At 39.5% G+C, this 18944-nt stretch overlaps 1 protein-coding gene across 1 annotated transcript; it reads right to left on the bottom strand.

The window, feature by feature from the left end:
• Positions 1-7574: 7574 nt before the first annotated feature.
• On the bottom strand, positions 7575-15214 carry LOC132650888 (zinc finger protein 431-like). The gene is made up of 4 exons (XM_060376228.1): positions 15181-15214; positions 14923-14983; positions 9121-9372; positions 7575-8952 (listed from the first exon to the last, which is right to left on the bottom strand). The coding sequence occupies exons 1-4, from the start codon at positions 15212-15214 to the stop codon at positions 7575-7577; spliced, it is 1725 nt and encodes a 574-aa protein (XP_060232211.1).
• Between the last annotated feature and the right edge of the window lie 3730 nt (positions 15215-18944).

Genomic DNA, 18944 nt, shown 5'->3' with positions numbered 1-18944 from the left:
CAAGCCCGGGAGAGACCAACCACACCAGCTCCTGCTCTTCAGCCTCCAGCTCCACCACCACCTTGGGGTGGCAGCCAAACACTCACCATGTCGCCACTTTGTAACACGCTTGAAATCCCCTCACAGGACTCAGCAGCTGAGCTCAGACCACAGCACGCCAAACATTCCACACACCTCAGCTATGGATCTGAACCCGCAACATGGCGTCCGGAAGAACCCGCCTCTTCCTCTGAGTACAGGCCTCGTCTGGAAGTCCTGATTGGCCAGTGAGTCTTGAGCGACATGAGCACTTCCCCTAGGATCACCGTGTACTGAAGAGAAAAAGCATTGTGCTTCCTGGCCCAGGAGGGATGATTGCATGTTTTGCTAATTACAAAAGTAATGAGGGCCTGGCTTAGGGAGAAACCTGACCCTGGAGAAGCCTATGCTCCAGGCAGGGACCTTGGATCCATGACTTGGGCCACACCTTTTCTTGATCTGCAGAGATTTGTGTTTCAGCAGACTTGTGCCTGTTGTTTAATAGCCTACCCTTCTGTCTTCCAGCACTCAGGATGGCACTTCCTCTCCTCCTCCTGGAATCAAGGTGGATAGTTTGAACAATTCAATATTCAACTTGCAGTGGAGTGAACCATCTGTCCACTGGAGAAAGGCCACCAACGATATCAACAATTAAACAGCGATCGATTTTAGGAAACAAAATGAGATTGTTCTGTCACTTCACATTGGGGTCAGCTAAACTGCAGCTACTTTTCACCTGGTAGATATCAGAAAACCCTGAGAGAGAAGCAGTAAACAGGTGATACACAATTTGGAGCAGGTATGTCTTCCTCTATGGATTCTGGAATAATAAGAAATGAAAACCACAATGGTATCAGCAAAGGCAGTGCAGATGAACACAGCAGACAGAATGACTCTCTCTATGGATGTAGAATGGAGATCTTTTAAGAATGGTCGGAAGGCTCTTATATAACTAGTCCAACAATGCCCGTTAGCAAAGGGGAAGTTGAAGAAGTAGCTCTGCTCAGACCATATGGCAGGTTTTCTCAGCTGGTCATCAGTAGATACCAGAATTCCAAAGAAGTAGGCTCCTTTGTGTGTGTTTCCATGGTCACAGTGGGTTTTTACAGCCACAAAACTCTAAATTAGCTCACCTTCATGGAAAGGTGAGTTCACCTCTCCTAAGGCACAAGGCCCTGTGGGATGCATAAGTTAGATGTGCACTATCAGACTTCCTTTTCTTTATAAAAATATGTTAGTTTGGCCTGGATAAAGGAGGAGAATATTCCTATGGTTGGGGTAGTTAGACAAGGAACAAAGGAAAGAATTCCATTGTCTCATCCAGAGACTGTGGAGTGCAAATATCTTAGCACAGGAACTGCAACTGTCGAAGCAAAGCCTTGTCATCCAGGGATTCTACCTCCTCAGTCCCCAGACACAAGAAGTTGAATGACCCCATTGTATTGTGGTTGACTGTGATGGGGCTGAGCTCAGATGGATCTGGGACCTTTTATATGAGCTGGGATTTAGTACTTTGGGAAACACACTTTCTGAAATAGTGTATCATAAGTAAAAGATTGGCAGTTTGTGTGTGTGTATGTGTCACTTTTCCTCAGGAAAGCATTGTCTTATGGCATTGAAGACAGTCAAAATTAACCACCCCAAGAGACTGCCATTGACTGCAGAGCTGACCTAAATGTTGCCATCTTTTTCTGTGGAGACTGATAGGGAGGGAAACTACAGAAACTACACACACTCAGAGGCTAGAGAATTGAACCAAAGTCTGAAGCCTGGATGGAAATCTAAGTTGGAAGCCTTGCAGTGTTCAATCTCTCCCTAGTCAGAGAAGGGCAGGTGAGATGAAAGAAGCCTGTCACATAACAAGAGAGTAGTTGGCTGCCCTGTGCTAACAGGAAATAATTTCTCTCTTCAGTTTATCTGTTTCTACTTTCTTTTTCTCTAGAGCTATCTCTACCTAGGTGGCTCACCCATGTTGGTTTACATTTTGCTCAATGTCTTTTATGACATTTCTTGCACCCAAATATCATATCAAACACATATCTCAACCCTGAGATGACCCAATTATCAAAGCAGTACTTTTTGGTTCTCCACAGCTTTTCTTAATTTTGGTGTATGCACAGATGGTTCTTGCTGCCCTGGTAATTTCCTTGAACCACAGTCACTGTAATGTCTAGAGACCTGCACCCTCAGATTCCTTTACTCAGTGGGAGAATAGTTAAGGTACAAGGCCATTAAAGAAGCAGGTGGGAGGCATTTATCTTCAGAGGATGATTCAGGTGGTTCTTTAACTGACTTACCTTCTGAGACTAAAATATGAATTACTACAAATAATTGCCAGACAAAACTACCTTTTCTCTTCATCATGAGGTTGTGCTTCTAAAAAGGGAACTTACCTAGTTGGGAGAAGAGCAGTTCCTCAATAGCAACTGCCTTTGGTTTTATCCTAAGGAATGTGGTGGTGACTGAGTTTTTTCTCCAAAATTTGTGGTCAGAACTCACAATCTCCTTCACAATGTGAGTATGAAAGGAACTGGCGCATATGGAAAGAAGGAGGAAGGGGAAGGAAGACACTGCTCCAAGGAAAAAATAGTTCACTGATCCTGGTGATCAAACACCTAGAATTCAGACATGTTCCTGGGAAGGAAGAATATTATGCTGGATGGAGGACATGTTGAGATTTGAATTCCATATGTTAAACATAAGTTGTACACTCTTTGAGCAAAAAGACTTATGGTTGACATTTCTTTTTATATTTCTTTTTAATTTTTATATTCATTTTACATCCCAATCACAGTCCTCTCCCTCCTCTCCTTCCTGTGCCTCCTTCTCACCCTATTTGTACCACCCCTTGTCCTCAAAAAAAGGAGCCCCTTTCCACCAATGACACATCAATTCATATCAAGAGTGAACTCTTCTTCATTCTCAGGCCAGGCAAAGAAGCCTGGTAAAGATGAAGTAGTGAAAATCAGGCCACACAGTCTATGACATAGACAGCACTTATTTCTTACAAGCATCTGTGTAGCTGCATCTGTAGAAACCAGAGATTAACAGGAGGAGCATAGAAGGCTATTCTGATCTGCCCCATGTCTGGAGAAAACTCTAGAGATGAATGCCTCTCTATCTAGGAAAAAAAATCTCAGTTCCTGAAAAGTCAGTAACCCATTTCTTGGCATATCTGTGTTTTTCAATTGTTGCTGTGTTAGCTTGTGGTTTTCCTACTAAGATGACTGAGATGGCTAATACATTGGTTTTAAATTAAAAATTCTTATACCTTGTCTGTGTGTGCTTGTTGGCTTTAGCTGTCAATGTTACATAGCTTAGCATGATCTGAGGTAGTACCAACTGGAGGTTCCCCAGATGACAATCACTTGTGGCTATGTTTGTGGGTGAATACAGTGGTTGTGAATTCAGTGGCAAACCCCAGGCACTGATGGTCAAAATTTATCTCAACACGTGGCCTGGGCTGGTTAAGAAAATTTACATAGAAGTAGACAGTGACCTTGTAAAAGAACATAGCAACAAAAGTGTTCCACCATAATCCATGCCTTCATTTGATAGCCTGAGTTTCTTTCCTGAGCTCCCTCAATGTTTGGGGCCTGCCAGCATCAGCCAAAGTAGCCAACTTATTACCTGAGTCATTTTCCATTAGTGGAGTTAATGACAGCAACAGAGAAGAAAGGAAGAACAAAATTTATACCCTCAAAATATGCTTGTCATTGTCAGAAAATCCAAGTATTGTTGTTTTTACCAATACACAATATAAAGGAAATCTAGATATCAAAAGCCACTTTATGTTTAACATGGAGCTTAATGTTTTATTCCAGGAAGTACTGAAAGAAGGGAGTGGCGAGAGAAATACAGGTCATGGAGGTCAAGGTAAGGAAGATTCAGTGGAAAATAGACTCAATGAAAAGTTGGCTAGAGGTTACATGATGATTTGAATGATGATGGCCCAATATGCTTATGTAATTGAAAGTTTGGTACTCAGCTAATGGAACTGACTGAGGAAAATTAAGAGATAATGGAATCATTGGATGGGGTGTGTCACTCTCTGGAGTCTAAGTATGGCACCATTTCAAAAAGAATATGGTGAGAAGGACAACCTGTTCACCACACAATCTTCTATTTTCTGAGTTATGGGGCCATGTGAGGGCACTGTGCTGGTGGAGTTCATGGAGATATGTGCATGTTTGAATGTATATGTATGTGTGTGAGAGACAGAGAGAGAACAATCACCCAAAGGGTCTGGGACTGTGTTGAGCCCCTTGGAAGATGTATATGTTACAGGTATATAAGGGCCCCAGTCTGTGTGTGAATCTCTCAGTCAGAAGAACAGGGAAGCTGTGTCTATGGGAGATAGGATTCAGCCTTATCTTTTGTGAAGTCCTGAGTGAGTTTTCCTAAATAGAGAGCCATCTCATCAGCCCTTAGAAAGCAACATTTTAAAGCTTTGTATGTGTTTCTTTTATTTGGATGTTTTGCATTCACCTGTCTGTGTGTCTTAACTGCAAAGGCCAAAGAGGACATCAGATCCCTTGGGGATGCATTTACAGCTTATGCTTAGCTAGCTTGTGATTCCTGAAATGGACCCTGTCTTCTATAACAACACCCAGAGCTATTAACTCCTATGCCCTCTATAACCAATTTTTATTTGAATTTAATTTTACAGATTTTAATTAAAATATATTACATCATTTCCCTTATTTTTGTCCTTTCTCCACAACATTTCAAATTCTTTCCTTCCAATGTCTTAAAAAAGAATGTGTGAATAAGTATGGATCGATGTATATAAACAAAACTTAGTCCATTTATATGGCATGTGTGGGTAAGGGTTTTTGTGCTTAACCCTTTCCATAGGGTATATAAATAAGGAACTCACCACTTCCTGAGGCTAATTCTCCCACTTCCAAGAGTATTCTAATCTTCAATGCCCAAAATAAGTCTAACTCTGAAGTGACCTGACCTGTCTTGGAAAGGAAACATTAGCAAGCAAGGGGTGGCAAATTCCTTAGGTAACACATGGTGCTGGCATGGCCTGGATGTTATGGGGCTGTAGGAAGGACTATGGACATTGGTCTTATCCAATCAGTCTCCGTTTCCATTATGGACCTCCCATTATATCATTGACCTTGGATATTTGCTAGGATGACATTGAAATCTTCAAGTTCCTGCCTCCTCTTTCTAAACACCATGACTATAGGTCTGTGTTACCAAGCCTGGCTTAGGTGGTTTCAACCTCAGTGATTTAGTAGAATGTTGGGATGAGTGTTATGAGTGTTGACACATAGGTATACATACTTATGTCTGTGAGGCAACTGTTCACTATATGTTGACTAAGGACAGAACTCCGATTTACTATGATGAATGATAAAAAATCAATGTTAAAGAAAAAAATATTTTTCTTTATAATTGTAGGAGAGGATTTTAAGCCAAACAACTGTAACTGAAGAAAGATTTTTTTTTCTCTTACTGGAGTTAAGACCAGAGCCTGTGTCCTGCCTACCATGACCATTTGAACTCAGCGATTCATTCTCTATAAGCCCATTGAAAGAACTCAGTTACTGAGGAAGACCGTACCCAACTATACTGCAGGCACTAAGAAGGCAAGGTAAGCAGATCTAGTATGTATACTAAGTTCCATGTAGGCCTGAGATTCATGTTGAGACTATTCTTTTAAATGAAAAAAAAAGAAATCAATGATTGAAAATGAAATCATCTTTAATTACTTATTTATTACAATTTATTCATTTTGTGTCCTGCCTGTATCCCCTTCCAAACCACCCATTCTCACCCACTTTCCATCTTCCCATATGCACTTTCCCTACTTCACTGATAAGGAGCTAGAGAAAAAAGAAAAAAAACATTGGTTAAAACACAAATTATTAATGAAAACTGGAAACATATTAACATATTTCTTCATTGTGACTAATTTTGACCAGTGATGAATATATAAGGTTTCACTTTATCTTTCTTCCCACAGGTGAAATTTGCTAATTGAAGACATGATGAAGCATTTAAACACAGGCTTATCGCAAACAGTTCTCAGAGGCTTCGCAGTTCCAAAGGAACTGCAGGGAAGCTCTCATGCAGAAAACATAAGTGTGGCCAGAGAAGTATGTGTAGAGAGAAAGAGAGACAGAAGGAGCAAAAGAAATAGAGAGAGAACACACAGAGAGTAAACAGAAAGCAGAGAAGAAACAAAGAAAGGAAGAGTGAGAGAAGAAAAGCATATAGAAGAAAACAAAATATCTAGCTATATGGGGAAGAGCCTCTGGGAGAGCTGAAGCCTATTCTACAGGACTGGAAAGTTAACGGTAGTGGTTGAGTATGGCAATCATGCCTTTTAGAAGGTAGAGACTGAGGGATGCTGGGAGAACCTGGAAGCCAGATCCCCTTCTGTCAAAAAGGCACCTCAGCAGCTTTTCTCAGGTGTGAAGTACAACATATAGTACCTAATTCACCCTTTAGGTTTAATATGTTTAGACAGCAGGTAAGAGATACACAACTCAGTAATATAACCACGCCATGTATTAAAAACTTCCCATCTGTAAATTTCTCCTCCATGCTCAGCTTATGTCTCTCCTGCAAGGTATTCAAAGAATGACATAATGTTATTGAGCAGAAAATACCTCATCTACAGGAATAGGTCTTTTGAACAATGACATTTCAGAGGAGATCAGAATTTCATGGAGTTCATTGATTGACTAGATATTCGCCCAAGGGAGATATAGGAATGTTTATTCAGAATATCCTTATTCCTGCTAGGCAGAGAGATTACAGGGATGACAGAGTGGGGACTGAGGAGATTTAAACTCCTATTTGAGACCACAAAGTGGTGGCCTGCTTGGTATTCTGACTAACAAGTACACATGTCTGAGAAGACAAAAGAAGAGGGGAAGAACTGGAGAATCCACCATAGCAGAGTAGATACAGAGAATACAGTAGGAGGTAGCTTGCCCTCAGGTTGTCTAAAGCAGGTAACCAGACTTCAATCATCATATTTAGATGGCCAAAGGAGATGAAACAAAGTTGTGTCCCACTCTGTACATATCTGCCATGGCCTCAAACCCCATGAACCTTACACACACACACACACCAGAAGTGGTTCTTTTTTAGTAATTATCCTTGCTGTTACATTATCTAGAACCTTTTATATATTTCCTATAGAACATAGTACGTCAAGATGAAATGACAAACGGATAATTAGCAGAAACATACAGAATCATGGAACATCAAATTATAAATACATATTCATATCACATCATGCTATGTAGTGAGATGCAGTCAATTGCTAATTATACCACATTCATCAGCTTTCTTTTCGGTATCAATCATTCATGAAAGTGAAGCCTATAGAAAAGAACAAAGATTTTATCATACTAAATACATTCATAAGGTTTTCTCTCTAGTAGGATTTTTTCCTGGCTTTGAAAAAAAAAATGTGACATGCAAAGGCTTTACTGGTAATATTCAGAGAGTTTCACTCCAGTATGAAATCTTTCAAGCTTTTGGAGATCACAGCAATATTCAAATGCTTTACCACATTGAGTACATTCCTAGGGTTTCTCTGAAGTATGAATTCTTTTATGCCTCTGGAGACCACTACAACTTGCAAAGGCTATATCACATTGATTACATTCGTAGGGTTTCTCTCCAGTATGTGTTCTTTTATGCACCTGAAGATTACTGTAGTGTGAAAAGGCTTTCCCACACTGATTACATCCATAGGGTTTCTCTCCAGTATGTGTTCTTTTATGCACATGGAGACTACCGGGGTATAAAAAGGCTTTATCACACTGATTGCATTTGTAGGGTTTCTCTCCAGTATGTGTTCTTTTATGCACATGGAGAGTACTGGGGTGTGAAAAGGCTTTACCATACTCATTACATTTGTAAGGTTTCTCTCCAGTATGTGTTCTTTTATGCCTTTGGAGACTACTGGGTTGTGAAAAGGCTTTCCCACACTGATTACATTTGTAGGGTTTCTCTCCAGTATGTGTTCTTTTATGCTTTTTGAGACTACTGGGTTGTGAAAAGACTTTCCCACACTGATTACATTTGTAGGGTTTCTCTCCAGTATGTGTTCTTTTATGCACATGGAAACCACTAGGTTGAGAAAAGGCTTTACCACACTGATTACATTTGTAGGGTTTCTCTCCAATATGTGTTCTTTTATGCACATGGAGACCACTAGGTTGTGAAAAGGCTTTACCACACTGATTACATCCATAGGGTTTCTCTCCAGTATGTGTTCCTTTGTGCACCTGGAGAATACTAGTGTTTGAAAAGGCTTTCCCGCACTGAATGCATTTGTAGGGTTTCTCTCCAGTATGTGTTCTTTTATGCACCTGGAGATTACTGTGGTGTGAAAAGGCTTTACCACACTCATTACATTTGTAAGGTTTCTCTCCAGTATGTGTTCTTTTATGCCTTTGGAGACTACTGGGTTGTGAAAAGGCTTTCCCACACTGATTACATTTGTAGGGTTTCTCTCCAGTATGTGTTCTTTTATGCTTTTTGAGACTACTGGGTTGTGAAAAGACTTTCCTACACTGATTACATTTGTAGGGTTTCTCTCCAGTATGTGTTCTTTTATGCACATGGAAACCACTAGGTTGAGAAAAGGCTTTACCACACTGATTACATTTGTAGGGTTTCTCTCCAGTATGTGTTCTTTTATGCACATGGAGACCACTAGGTTGTGAAAAAGCTTTACCACACTGATTACATCCATAGGGTTTCTCTCCAGTATGTGTTCCTTTGTGCACCTGGAGAATACGAGTGTTTGAAAAGGCTTTCCCGCACTGAATGCATTTGTAGGGTTTTTCTCCAGTATGTGTTCTTTTATGCACCTGGAGATTACTGTGGTGTGAAAAGGCTTTACCACACTCATTACATTTGTAGGGTTTCTCTCCAGTATGTGTTCTTTTATGCCTTTGGAGACTACTGGGGCATGAAAAGGCATTACTACTTTGATTACATTCATAAAGTTTCTCTCTAGTTTGTGTTCTTTCATGCATTTGGAGACTACCCTGTTGTGAAAAGGCTTGACAACAATGATTATAGTCACAGGACTGCTTTCCAGTATGAGTTCTTTCAGGCTTTCGGAGATCACTGCAACATACAAAGGCTTTATCACTTTGATTACATTGGTATGGTTTCGCTCCTGTATGTGTTCTTTTATGCATTTGGAGATTTCCATGTTGGGAAAAGATTTTCTCACCCTCATTCCATTCATAGGGTTTCTCTCCAGCATGTGTTTTTCTATGTAGGTGGAGTTTACTGTGTTGCAAAAAGCCTTTACCACATTGATTATATTTGCATGGTTTCTCTCCACTCTGATTCCTTTTATGCCTTTGAAGATCAGTGTGATGTGTGAAGGCTTTATCACACTGGTTACTTTCATATCGTTTCCCATAAACATGTGTTCTTTCATTCCTGCAAAGATAATTAGGATATGTGTAAGCTTTACCATAATCATTACAATGATGATCTATTTGTCAGTGTAAATTAAGGTTGCAATTTGGCATAACTGTAAAATAAAGGTTCATATTTACATTTTATCCCTTTGTTTACATTCAGTTTCCCCCCTTGATTGTGGGTGTTTTGTACCCTACAAGATACCATTGATCGTGAGAAACTTTATTACATGTCTCACTTATAGCATCATTTTTCCATAAGTGGTTCATCACATATTTAAAAAGACCTAGAAGAACTCAGATTTATCAAAGTGAATGCATTCATTTAGTTGTAGTCATACTGATTTTGTAAAGTGAACCATCATAAACACAACAATTTCCAGAGGGCCTGTAATCATAGTGATTTTTTGTAGTGTGATTTATTTGACTTTATTTTCAATGAGTTTGGAAAACTAATTAATTAGTTTAATTATTAAAAATCCCCTGCTCAGACTAGACTTTGTGAATGTGATACAAGTTCATGATTTATTTGTTATTAATAATGAATATATGAAAACATGAACAAATATTAATTTATACTGTGGTCACTATCATGTGTTCTATTGTACATGGGTACAGTGAAGTTTAGAATGCAATAACTTATGATAATATACATCAGGAAAAAGCCCACTCAGGAAAAGTGAGCTTTGGTGAATACTTCCCAAAAGTACCTCTACACAGATGGAATGATGGAGACCTACAAGATCATCACTGCTACTGGGGAGACAATGAATGCTCTTTAACATTTCATTAATAATTTATTTTTGAATGATGATTAATAAATTAAATATAAATTTGCACCACATTCAAAAAGTTTGCACAAAATAAGGACTACTACACATCTTCTACTTGTTCTGGGAAAGAGAGGTATGTTTCTATTTTCCATATCCGTATGCTCACGTGAGTTGTATCACACTTGACAAAAAATAGTTATTTAAAAAAGAACAATAGGGGATCCAAGATGGTGGCAACCAGCGTACATCATATCTGAGAGGCCGAGGATCTGAAACTCTGAAATTGGTGAGTGGAGAGGCAGCTAAAGCCAGAACATCTACATTGCGGCTTCCTTGGCAAGAGGGGACAACACATGAGCTGAGACCATTTAGATCCATGTCATCCAAGGACTCCTCTGGGGACTGAGAGTGGTGAGCATTTGATCCCTGTGCACTTTCCCTTGTCAGGTCTCCCTTCTCCTTAGCCGAGGCAGCCCACAGTACCCCGCAGCTCCGAGCAGAACACTCCCTGCTTCCTGACTAAGTCAGCAGGGGCAGGCCTCCTAAGTCCTCAGTGGCAGCTGCTGGCTATACCAGCCTTCCATGTCCCAGGTCTACAAGCAACTGTATTGGCCTTTCAGAGCCTCCCAGCAAGTGAATGTACCAGGTTCTCAGACCCTAAGTGGAGGGCAGCTGGATGTACAGGCCACCCAGGACTGCAGACTGGTGTAGGGTCTCCACAAGGCTTCCCATCAGACATTGTACCTGCCTCCCACTTCTGCAGCTGTGGCTGGACTCCCAGTGGACTGTTTTACCATCTTCCAAGTTTTGCAGCTGCAGCACCACTGAGCTGATAGAGCTCCTATATCCACATTTGCCCCAGCAGGGACACATCTGAGAGTAGAAAACAGGGGGAAACCCTGTGTTCTCTCATTAGACCAAAGAGAGAATGGGTATGCCTTCAAATGAGTGCCTGCAGAGCCCCACATCCAGGGTCTCTCTACTCTAGCAGCCAGACATCAGATCCCTCCCACCCACACACCCACTGTGGACAACATTGGTATTCTTGGGACAGTGTTCTCAACATGGAAGGACAAAATCTATATAAAGAACTAAGGAAGTTAAACAGCAAAAAATCAAGTAATCCACTTAAAAAATGGAGTACAGTACTAAACAGAGAATTCTGAATAGAGGAATATTGAATGGCAGAGAAATACTTAAAAAAGTTAATCCTCACTAGCCTTTAAGGAAATGCATATTAAAAAGACCCTAAAATTTCACCTTACATGTATCAGAGTGGCTAAGATCAAAAACTCAAGAGACAACACATGCTGGAGAGGTTGTGGAGAAAGGGGAACCCGCCTCTACTGCTGGTGGGAATGTAAACTTGTACAACCACTCTGGAGAGCAATCTGGCACTTTCTCAGACAACTAGAAATAGCACTTCCTCAAGATCCAGATATACCACTCTTAGGCATATATTCAAATGAGGCTCAAGTACACAATAAGGACATTTGCTAAACAATTTTTGTAGCAGCCTTATTTGTAATAGCCAGAAGCTGGAAATAGCTCAGATGCCCCTGAGTGGAGGAAGGGAAGCAAAAATTGTGGTATACCTACACAATGGAATATTACTCAGCAATAAGAAACAAGGAAATCATGATATATGCAGGTAAATGGTAGGAAGAAAAGACATTAAGAGCAGAAAGGGAAAAAGGCCAAGTAACAAATAAAAGGAAACCTATCAGAATCACACCAAACTTCTCAACAGAAACTAAGAGAGCCAGTATGGCCTGGACAGATGTCACGCATAATTTAAGGGATCACAAATACCAGCCTCCACTACTATTCCCAATGAGGCTTTTGATCAACATAGATGGAGAAAAGAAAATATTCCATGACAAACTAAACTTAAACATAGCTACACAGCAACCCAGCCTTACAGGAGATGCTAGAAGGAAAACACCAATCCAATGAAAAGAACTACACACAAGAAAACATATGATATAGATAACTGCACAACAAAAAATTAAAAGAAAACATGCAAAAAAGCACAGTAACACCCCCAACTCCACAAGAAGAGAAACTAACATTCATTGATCACTATTGTTTATCAACATCAATGGAATCAGCTCTCCAAAAAACAATTCAAAGAATCAAAGAAACCAAGATCTGGATATATGAGAAAATCAACAAAAGAGGTAAACCCTTAGCTAACTAACTAAAAGGCAGAGAGAAACTATACAAATTAGCAAAATCATAAATGAAAGGGAGGACATAACAAGAGACACTGAGGACATCCAAACAATCATTAGGTCTTACTACAAAAGTATATACACCACAAAATTTGAAAATCTAAATAAAATGGACACTTCTTGTAGATTCCATTTACCAAAATTAAGTCAAGATAAGGTAATAGATTGAATAGTCCTATATCCCCCAAGGAAATAGAAGCAGTCATCAAAAGTCTCCCTTCCAAAAAATGCCAAGGACCAGATGGTTTCAGCAAAGAATTCTACCAGACCTTCAAAGAAGAGTTCACTCCATTTCTCTTCAAACTATTCCACAAAATAGAAACAGAAAGAACATTACCAAACTCATTCTATGAAGCCACAGTCACCTTGATCCCTAAATCACTCAAAGATGCAACCAAAAAAAGGGAATTTCAGCCCTATCTCTCCTGAACATTGATGCAAAAATAATCAAAAATTTCAAGCCAAATCCAAGAACACATAAAATATATCATACACCAAGACCTAATAGGCTTTATCCCAGGCATGGAGGGTGGTTCAATATATGGAAATCCATCAATGAAATTCACATATAAACGAACTGGATGAGAAAAACCACCTCATCATCTCCTTAGATGCTGAAAAAGCATTTGACAAAAATCCAACACCCATTCAAATTTAAACTCTTGGAGAGATCAGGAATACAGGCACATACCTAAACATAGTGAAGACAATATACAGCAGGCCTAGAGCCAACATCAAAATAAAAGCAGAGAAACTCCAATCAATCCTACTGAAAACAGGAACAAGGCAAGGTTACCCACTCCATACTTGTTCAACACTGTACTTGAAGTCCTAGCCAGAGCAATAAGAAAACTAAAGGAGAGAAGAGGATACAAATAAGAAGGGAAGAAGTCAAAGTATTGCTAATCACAGATGATATGATAGTACACATGAGTGACCCCAAAAATTCAACTAGAGAACTCCTTCAGCAAAGTGGCTGGATACAAAATTAAGTTAAAATAATCAGAAGCCCTCCTATATACCAAAGACAAAAGGGTTGAGAAAGAAATTAGGGAAACACCACCATTTACTAATGACATGAAGTACCTTGGTATGACTCTAACCAAGCAAGTGAAAGACCACTTTGAAAAGAAAAACAACTACAAGTTCCTGAAGAAATAAATTGAAGAGGATATCAGAAGATGGAACGACCTTCCGTGCTCATGGATGCATAGGATTAACATACTGAAAATGGACATCCTGCTAAAAGCAATCTACAGATTCAAAGCATTTCCCTTCAAAATAGCAACATCAATCTTTGAAGACCTGCAAAGAACAATTCTCAACTACATATGGAAAAAGAAAAAAAACAAAATTGCCCAAATGATCCTATACAACAACAGTTCATCTGTAAGTATCACCATCCTTGATCTCATGCTATACAACACAGCCATAGTAATAAAAACTACATGATATTGGCATAAGATCAGAATAGTCGATCAATGTAACCAAATGGAAGACTCAGAAAAATACCCACACACCTATAGTCACTTGATTTTTGACAAAGAATCCAAAAGCATACAATGTAAAAAAGACCAGCACCTTCAACAAATGGTGCTGGTCTCACTGGATATCTACCTGCAGGAAAATGCAAATAGATCCATACTACTCACTCTACAAAAAACGAAAGTCCAAGTACATCAAAGATATCAACATAAAACCAGACACACTAAATCAGTTAGAAGAAAAAGTAGTGGCACAAAAGCCGACACAATCAGAAAACTATTTGGCAGAATAGGATACATGCATCTCTCACAAGACAAGAATGGAAATGAGATTCTTAAGGGGTACTACATGGAGAGAGGAGGGAGTTTTACTGGGATAGTAATAGAAAGACAGGTTGGAAGGAGAGAACTGAGGTCAAGATCAAATGAGCCAGAGAATAAAATAGAACCTGAAGATTAGAAAAGACAGATGGAGTTAGTTTAAGACTATACAAAGCAATTAGGTGACAGCAGAAAAGCCAGATTTAATAAAGAAGCTAGGAGAGGAGTTTGAGCCAGAAAAGCTGAAATGAATCAGCCATCTATGAGATCAGAAAGAACAAGATAGGGTGTGTCTATTAAGCAGTAATTCTCAGAAGCCAAAAAACTCCTAGGCCTAAGGTAGGTTATATGGAACCTAGAATCTGCCCTGCCCAGGCCTAGGGTAGCACACAGAGGGGCAGTAATCTTTGGAGACCATGATTCCTAGCTTGAATAAAAGTCCTTTTTACAGTAATATCTGTTTAGCAAAGGTTTCACTGTCTTGATTCTTATCAAACTGCCTTGAAAACAAAATAACATAGCTTACATTGAGGAACATGAGTTTGGGAGAATTTAATATTCCTTAATACTCTAGAATATTGGATCTTTACACTATTGCTTTTCTTTAAAACTCCTGGGACACATTGAAAATTTTTCACAGGCATATTTATATCAGCTTCCATGAGATAATTACCTTACATAACTTCTCGAACTTTGACACTGTTCTTCAATATTCTGGTCTTCCCAATTGTAGCCTAAAATATATACCAGAAAGAGTTGATATTTTATTGAAAATTAGGAAAAATTTAACTTTCTCTTTTCAGTGAACTTTAGAAACATGATTGATTTACTCTTCCTCATTCCAATTGAAATTACATAAGAGCATCATTGAGAAAAATCAACAACAGATGTCCCCTTTACCTTAATAATCAAAGAAAATTCACTGTCTTACCTATGGCTGTAAGGTGCTTGTAGGTGTCTATCATCACATCTTTGTAGAGACTCTTCTGGGAAGGATCCAGCTAAGCCCACTCTTCTCGAGTGAAGTACATATTCACATCATCATAGGTGATAGAATTCTAAATTATTCCAAATATGGGTATAAGTGAAAGCACAATAGTGGCAACAATGTAAAAGTATACTTAATTGACAATATATTCATATAATTCTGGTTCTGGTTCTTCCCTGACTTATCTCCTGACAGAGAAGTTCTGATGTACTCACCTGGTCATTTTAGAAGTAAACTAAATGAGGAGGTTCATCTCATTAGGCACCGTTTCAATAGAATTTAGCCTTACAAGAAAAATGTCAATTAACAGACATAAAGTAAGCAAGTCATGGATGTTGATTAACAGTACAGACCGCAGATCAGAGAAATTATATGCACAATTACTAACTACAATAATTATGGACAAGCAGGATGTATTGGCTCATGACTTTAATTCCAGTAGTCAGGAAGGAGAGGTATGTGTGTTTCATTGTGCTGCAAGCCTGTCTGGCCTCCAAAACAAATTTCATGACATCCAGATGAGGTAAAGTTAAGGCCTTTATCTGCTGCAAAAATCATTCAATTAAGAAAGATACAAAGAACTCCATGGTATTTCTGAAGTTCCTTCAAAGAATTATATATTAAATACATTTCTGTATCTATCTTCCAGAAACCTGAAGTGTCCCAGTTTAAACTATAATATTAACGAGAGCTTACTAAAAGGGAATGTGTGTTCAAACAGGTACAAAAGGACAGATGAAAACATTAGTACTGGAATAGCTGGTCATAAATGAGCAACATAAGGCAGTTGAGGTGGATCAGCAATGAAAAGCTCTTGTTGGTCTTGCCAATAACTGGGCTCAATATTCAGTGCTTACATTCAGGCTCACAACTACCCATTACTCCAAATTCTGAAGTTCTGAGGCAGTTGGCTGACTATTGTGAGGACCAGGTACACAAGAGGTACATAGTCACACATACAGGAAAAATACTACTTGTATTACCTCATTTAAAAACTCAAAACAAACACAAGAGGTAGGAAGAATGTTACACACTTGCAATTCAATGACACAGAAGTCTCAGACAGTATTAGTGTCATGAGTACATGACATCCCAAGACAAAGAATATACTCTCTGGCAAATATTAAAACATAAGGCTGGATTTGGATCAGCACAATAGCATATGCTTGCATGGAGTCTAAGGTGGTATACTGGGGATCTTCCCCAATATCTTTGTTAATTGAAACCCAATTATAAGAATCTTCCCTAGTGCTCTAACTGAACACATGTGGCTCCTTTCCCTCCATACCATCCTGAAAACATAACACCATGAATACAGTAGACAAGCAGGCCATTAAATAGCAACACTCATCCAACACACTTTCTGAAACTTCAGAGTGCTAACAGAACCCCACGAAAAAAACTGCCACACATCAAATCAGCAGTTAGTCCTATAATTGCCCCAAACCCAGATGCCTAGACACCAGTTTAGGAATAGATTCAAGAAGAGTCAGGCAATATGTCACCACCTGAGCTCAGCTATATTACCAGAGCAGGGAGTAACTATCTGAAAATTACAAAACTTTTTACAGAAACATAAAGGAATATATCTTCATCATTTCATGAAACATCCTCTATAATTGACCACATACTCAGACACAATGTAAGTCCTTAGAGTAAATTGAAATAATATCCTGTATCCTATCAGACCACCATGGCTTAAAGCTGGATGTATATATAGCATCAGAAAGTACACAAAGCTTAAAAACTCATGGAAAGTGAATAACCTTCAACCAAGTGAAATAAAATGATTTCAAACAGAAAAAAAAAATTTAAAGAGTATAAAATTCAATGAAAACAAATACATATCACATGAAAACTCATGGAATATAATGAGGAATGAAAAAATGATGCTAAGAGGAAATTTCATAGCACAAAGTGCCTACATAAAGGTATTAAAGAGGATTCATACCATCAAGGTAACAGCAGACATGAAAAGACTAGAACAAAAATATGTAATCACACAAAAGGAGTAGACATCAAGAAATTATAAAATTTAGGTAAAAAATAAAAAAAATAGAGAAAGAATCCATGAAATAAAGTTTTGGATTTTTGAGAAAAATCAACAAGACGGACAAACTCTAGTCAAAACTAACTAAAAGAGAGAGAGAATATATCAAATCATAAAATCAGGAACTGTATTAAGAATTTTTTTTCAATGCAGTTTATTCAGAAACCTTGAACAATCCTCGGACCCTGGGGAAAGCCAGCCCACAGCTTAAATAGCCTCTGGGTAGTCAACCCAGGCGTGCCACGGGGGCAATGCAGATAGGTCCACATACATGGAAGCAAGCCAGATCCTCAGCCTTAGCCAAATGTGGAGTTGTTCGTGACAGAGAACACTCACCATCGGGAAGGTGGAAGGCGGAAACCAGCTCCATCTTTAAGGCATAGCATTCCTCAGCTCTCTACAGTTCCCCCTTTTTGTTTTAGACACATCAGGCAAGAGTAGAGGTCTGATCTCTGATATTAGAAATAAATTGGGACTTTGTACAGATGTTCATTTAGGTGTCATCCACCCAAAGAGCATCAGACCCGTCCGATACCTTTTTCTCAGAGGCGGGACCTGGGGCATCAACCTGCATGCAATCAGACATGCTCTTCTCTGGGTCCAAAGCGGCTGACCCTGAGTGCAGTGCTTAGCCTCGCATCCTGAGCGTATCATTTTAGCTTTTTATGGTATCCAACCATGCTTGGGGAGAATGTCCTGCTTCAATGGCTGTAAAGGCCTGAATGATCATGGCTGCATCACACTGTTGTGAGACTCTAATCTTGCATATATACCACAGGCAAACCAAGGAGACCAACACCAGAAGGCCTGCTAACACTCCCATGCCCGCCCATTCCTTCAGATGATTCATGGCTGCAGCAATCCATGTTGATAATCCTGTGGCTAGTCCTCCGTCCACTCCGGTAGAATTTACTGTGACAATGGCCACTCTCAGCTGCTCCATCGTAGTATCGAATTCTCCAGTCCAATTACCTAAAATATAGCTCGACAATTGTTTAGATAGATTTGCAGCACAGGAAAAATTCTCATGTTGTATGCTAGTGACACAAAGTCCAGCGTACTTTCATTGACAGCCAGGTTGAGCGATTTGCCATAGGGTATCAATTTGCTCCTGCAAGAGGTCAATCCTCTGATTGAACACCATCAAGCTTCCTGTTAGTTGAGCATTAATTCCTTTATGTACAACTAAGGCATGAGCTATATTGGCTAAATGATTATTCATGGTCTGAGCAGTCTGCCCAGTATGACTCATGGCTAATGCCCTGGTGGTAGCTCCAACAGCCGTCAATGAGATGGTAGTAACAATGGTGGCTGTAATTCCAAGATCCCTTTTCTGTTTGAAGAGAGTCATAGCGTGAGGGGCATCAATGGGCACAGGCACCCAGTGAGGCATGCGAGTAACCAGGGCATACCTAAATGTACTAGCATTCCAGCATTGGGCAAAAAAGCAAGTATCATTACCACAATTACTTGGCTCTATCTGGCTAATAATGAATAAAAATGGGGGATATAGGCAAACAGGTGTGGGCTTATAGGAAATATTATGAGAAGCCTTAACCCCTCGTTGGAACATCCTGCGTCAGTTCTAGAACTAGCAGTGGTGGTGTCCGAGGTCTGAGTAGGTTCAGGAGACCATTGCCCTCAGGGGCGAGACATG

Source organism: Meriones unguiculatus (assembly GCF_030254825.1).
Source record: "Meriones unguiculatus strain TT.TT164.6M chromosome 13 unlocalized genomic scaffold, Bangor_MerUng_6.1 Chr13_unordered_Scaffold_34, whole genome shotgun sequence".
NCBI lineage: Eukaryota > Metazoa > Chordata > Mammalia > Rodentia > Muridae > Meriones > Meriones unguiculatus.
The sequence above is the reverse complement of the archived record's forward strand: the minus strand, read 5'-3'. Positions and strand labels throughout refer to the sequence as shown.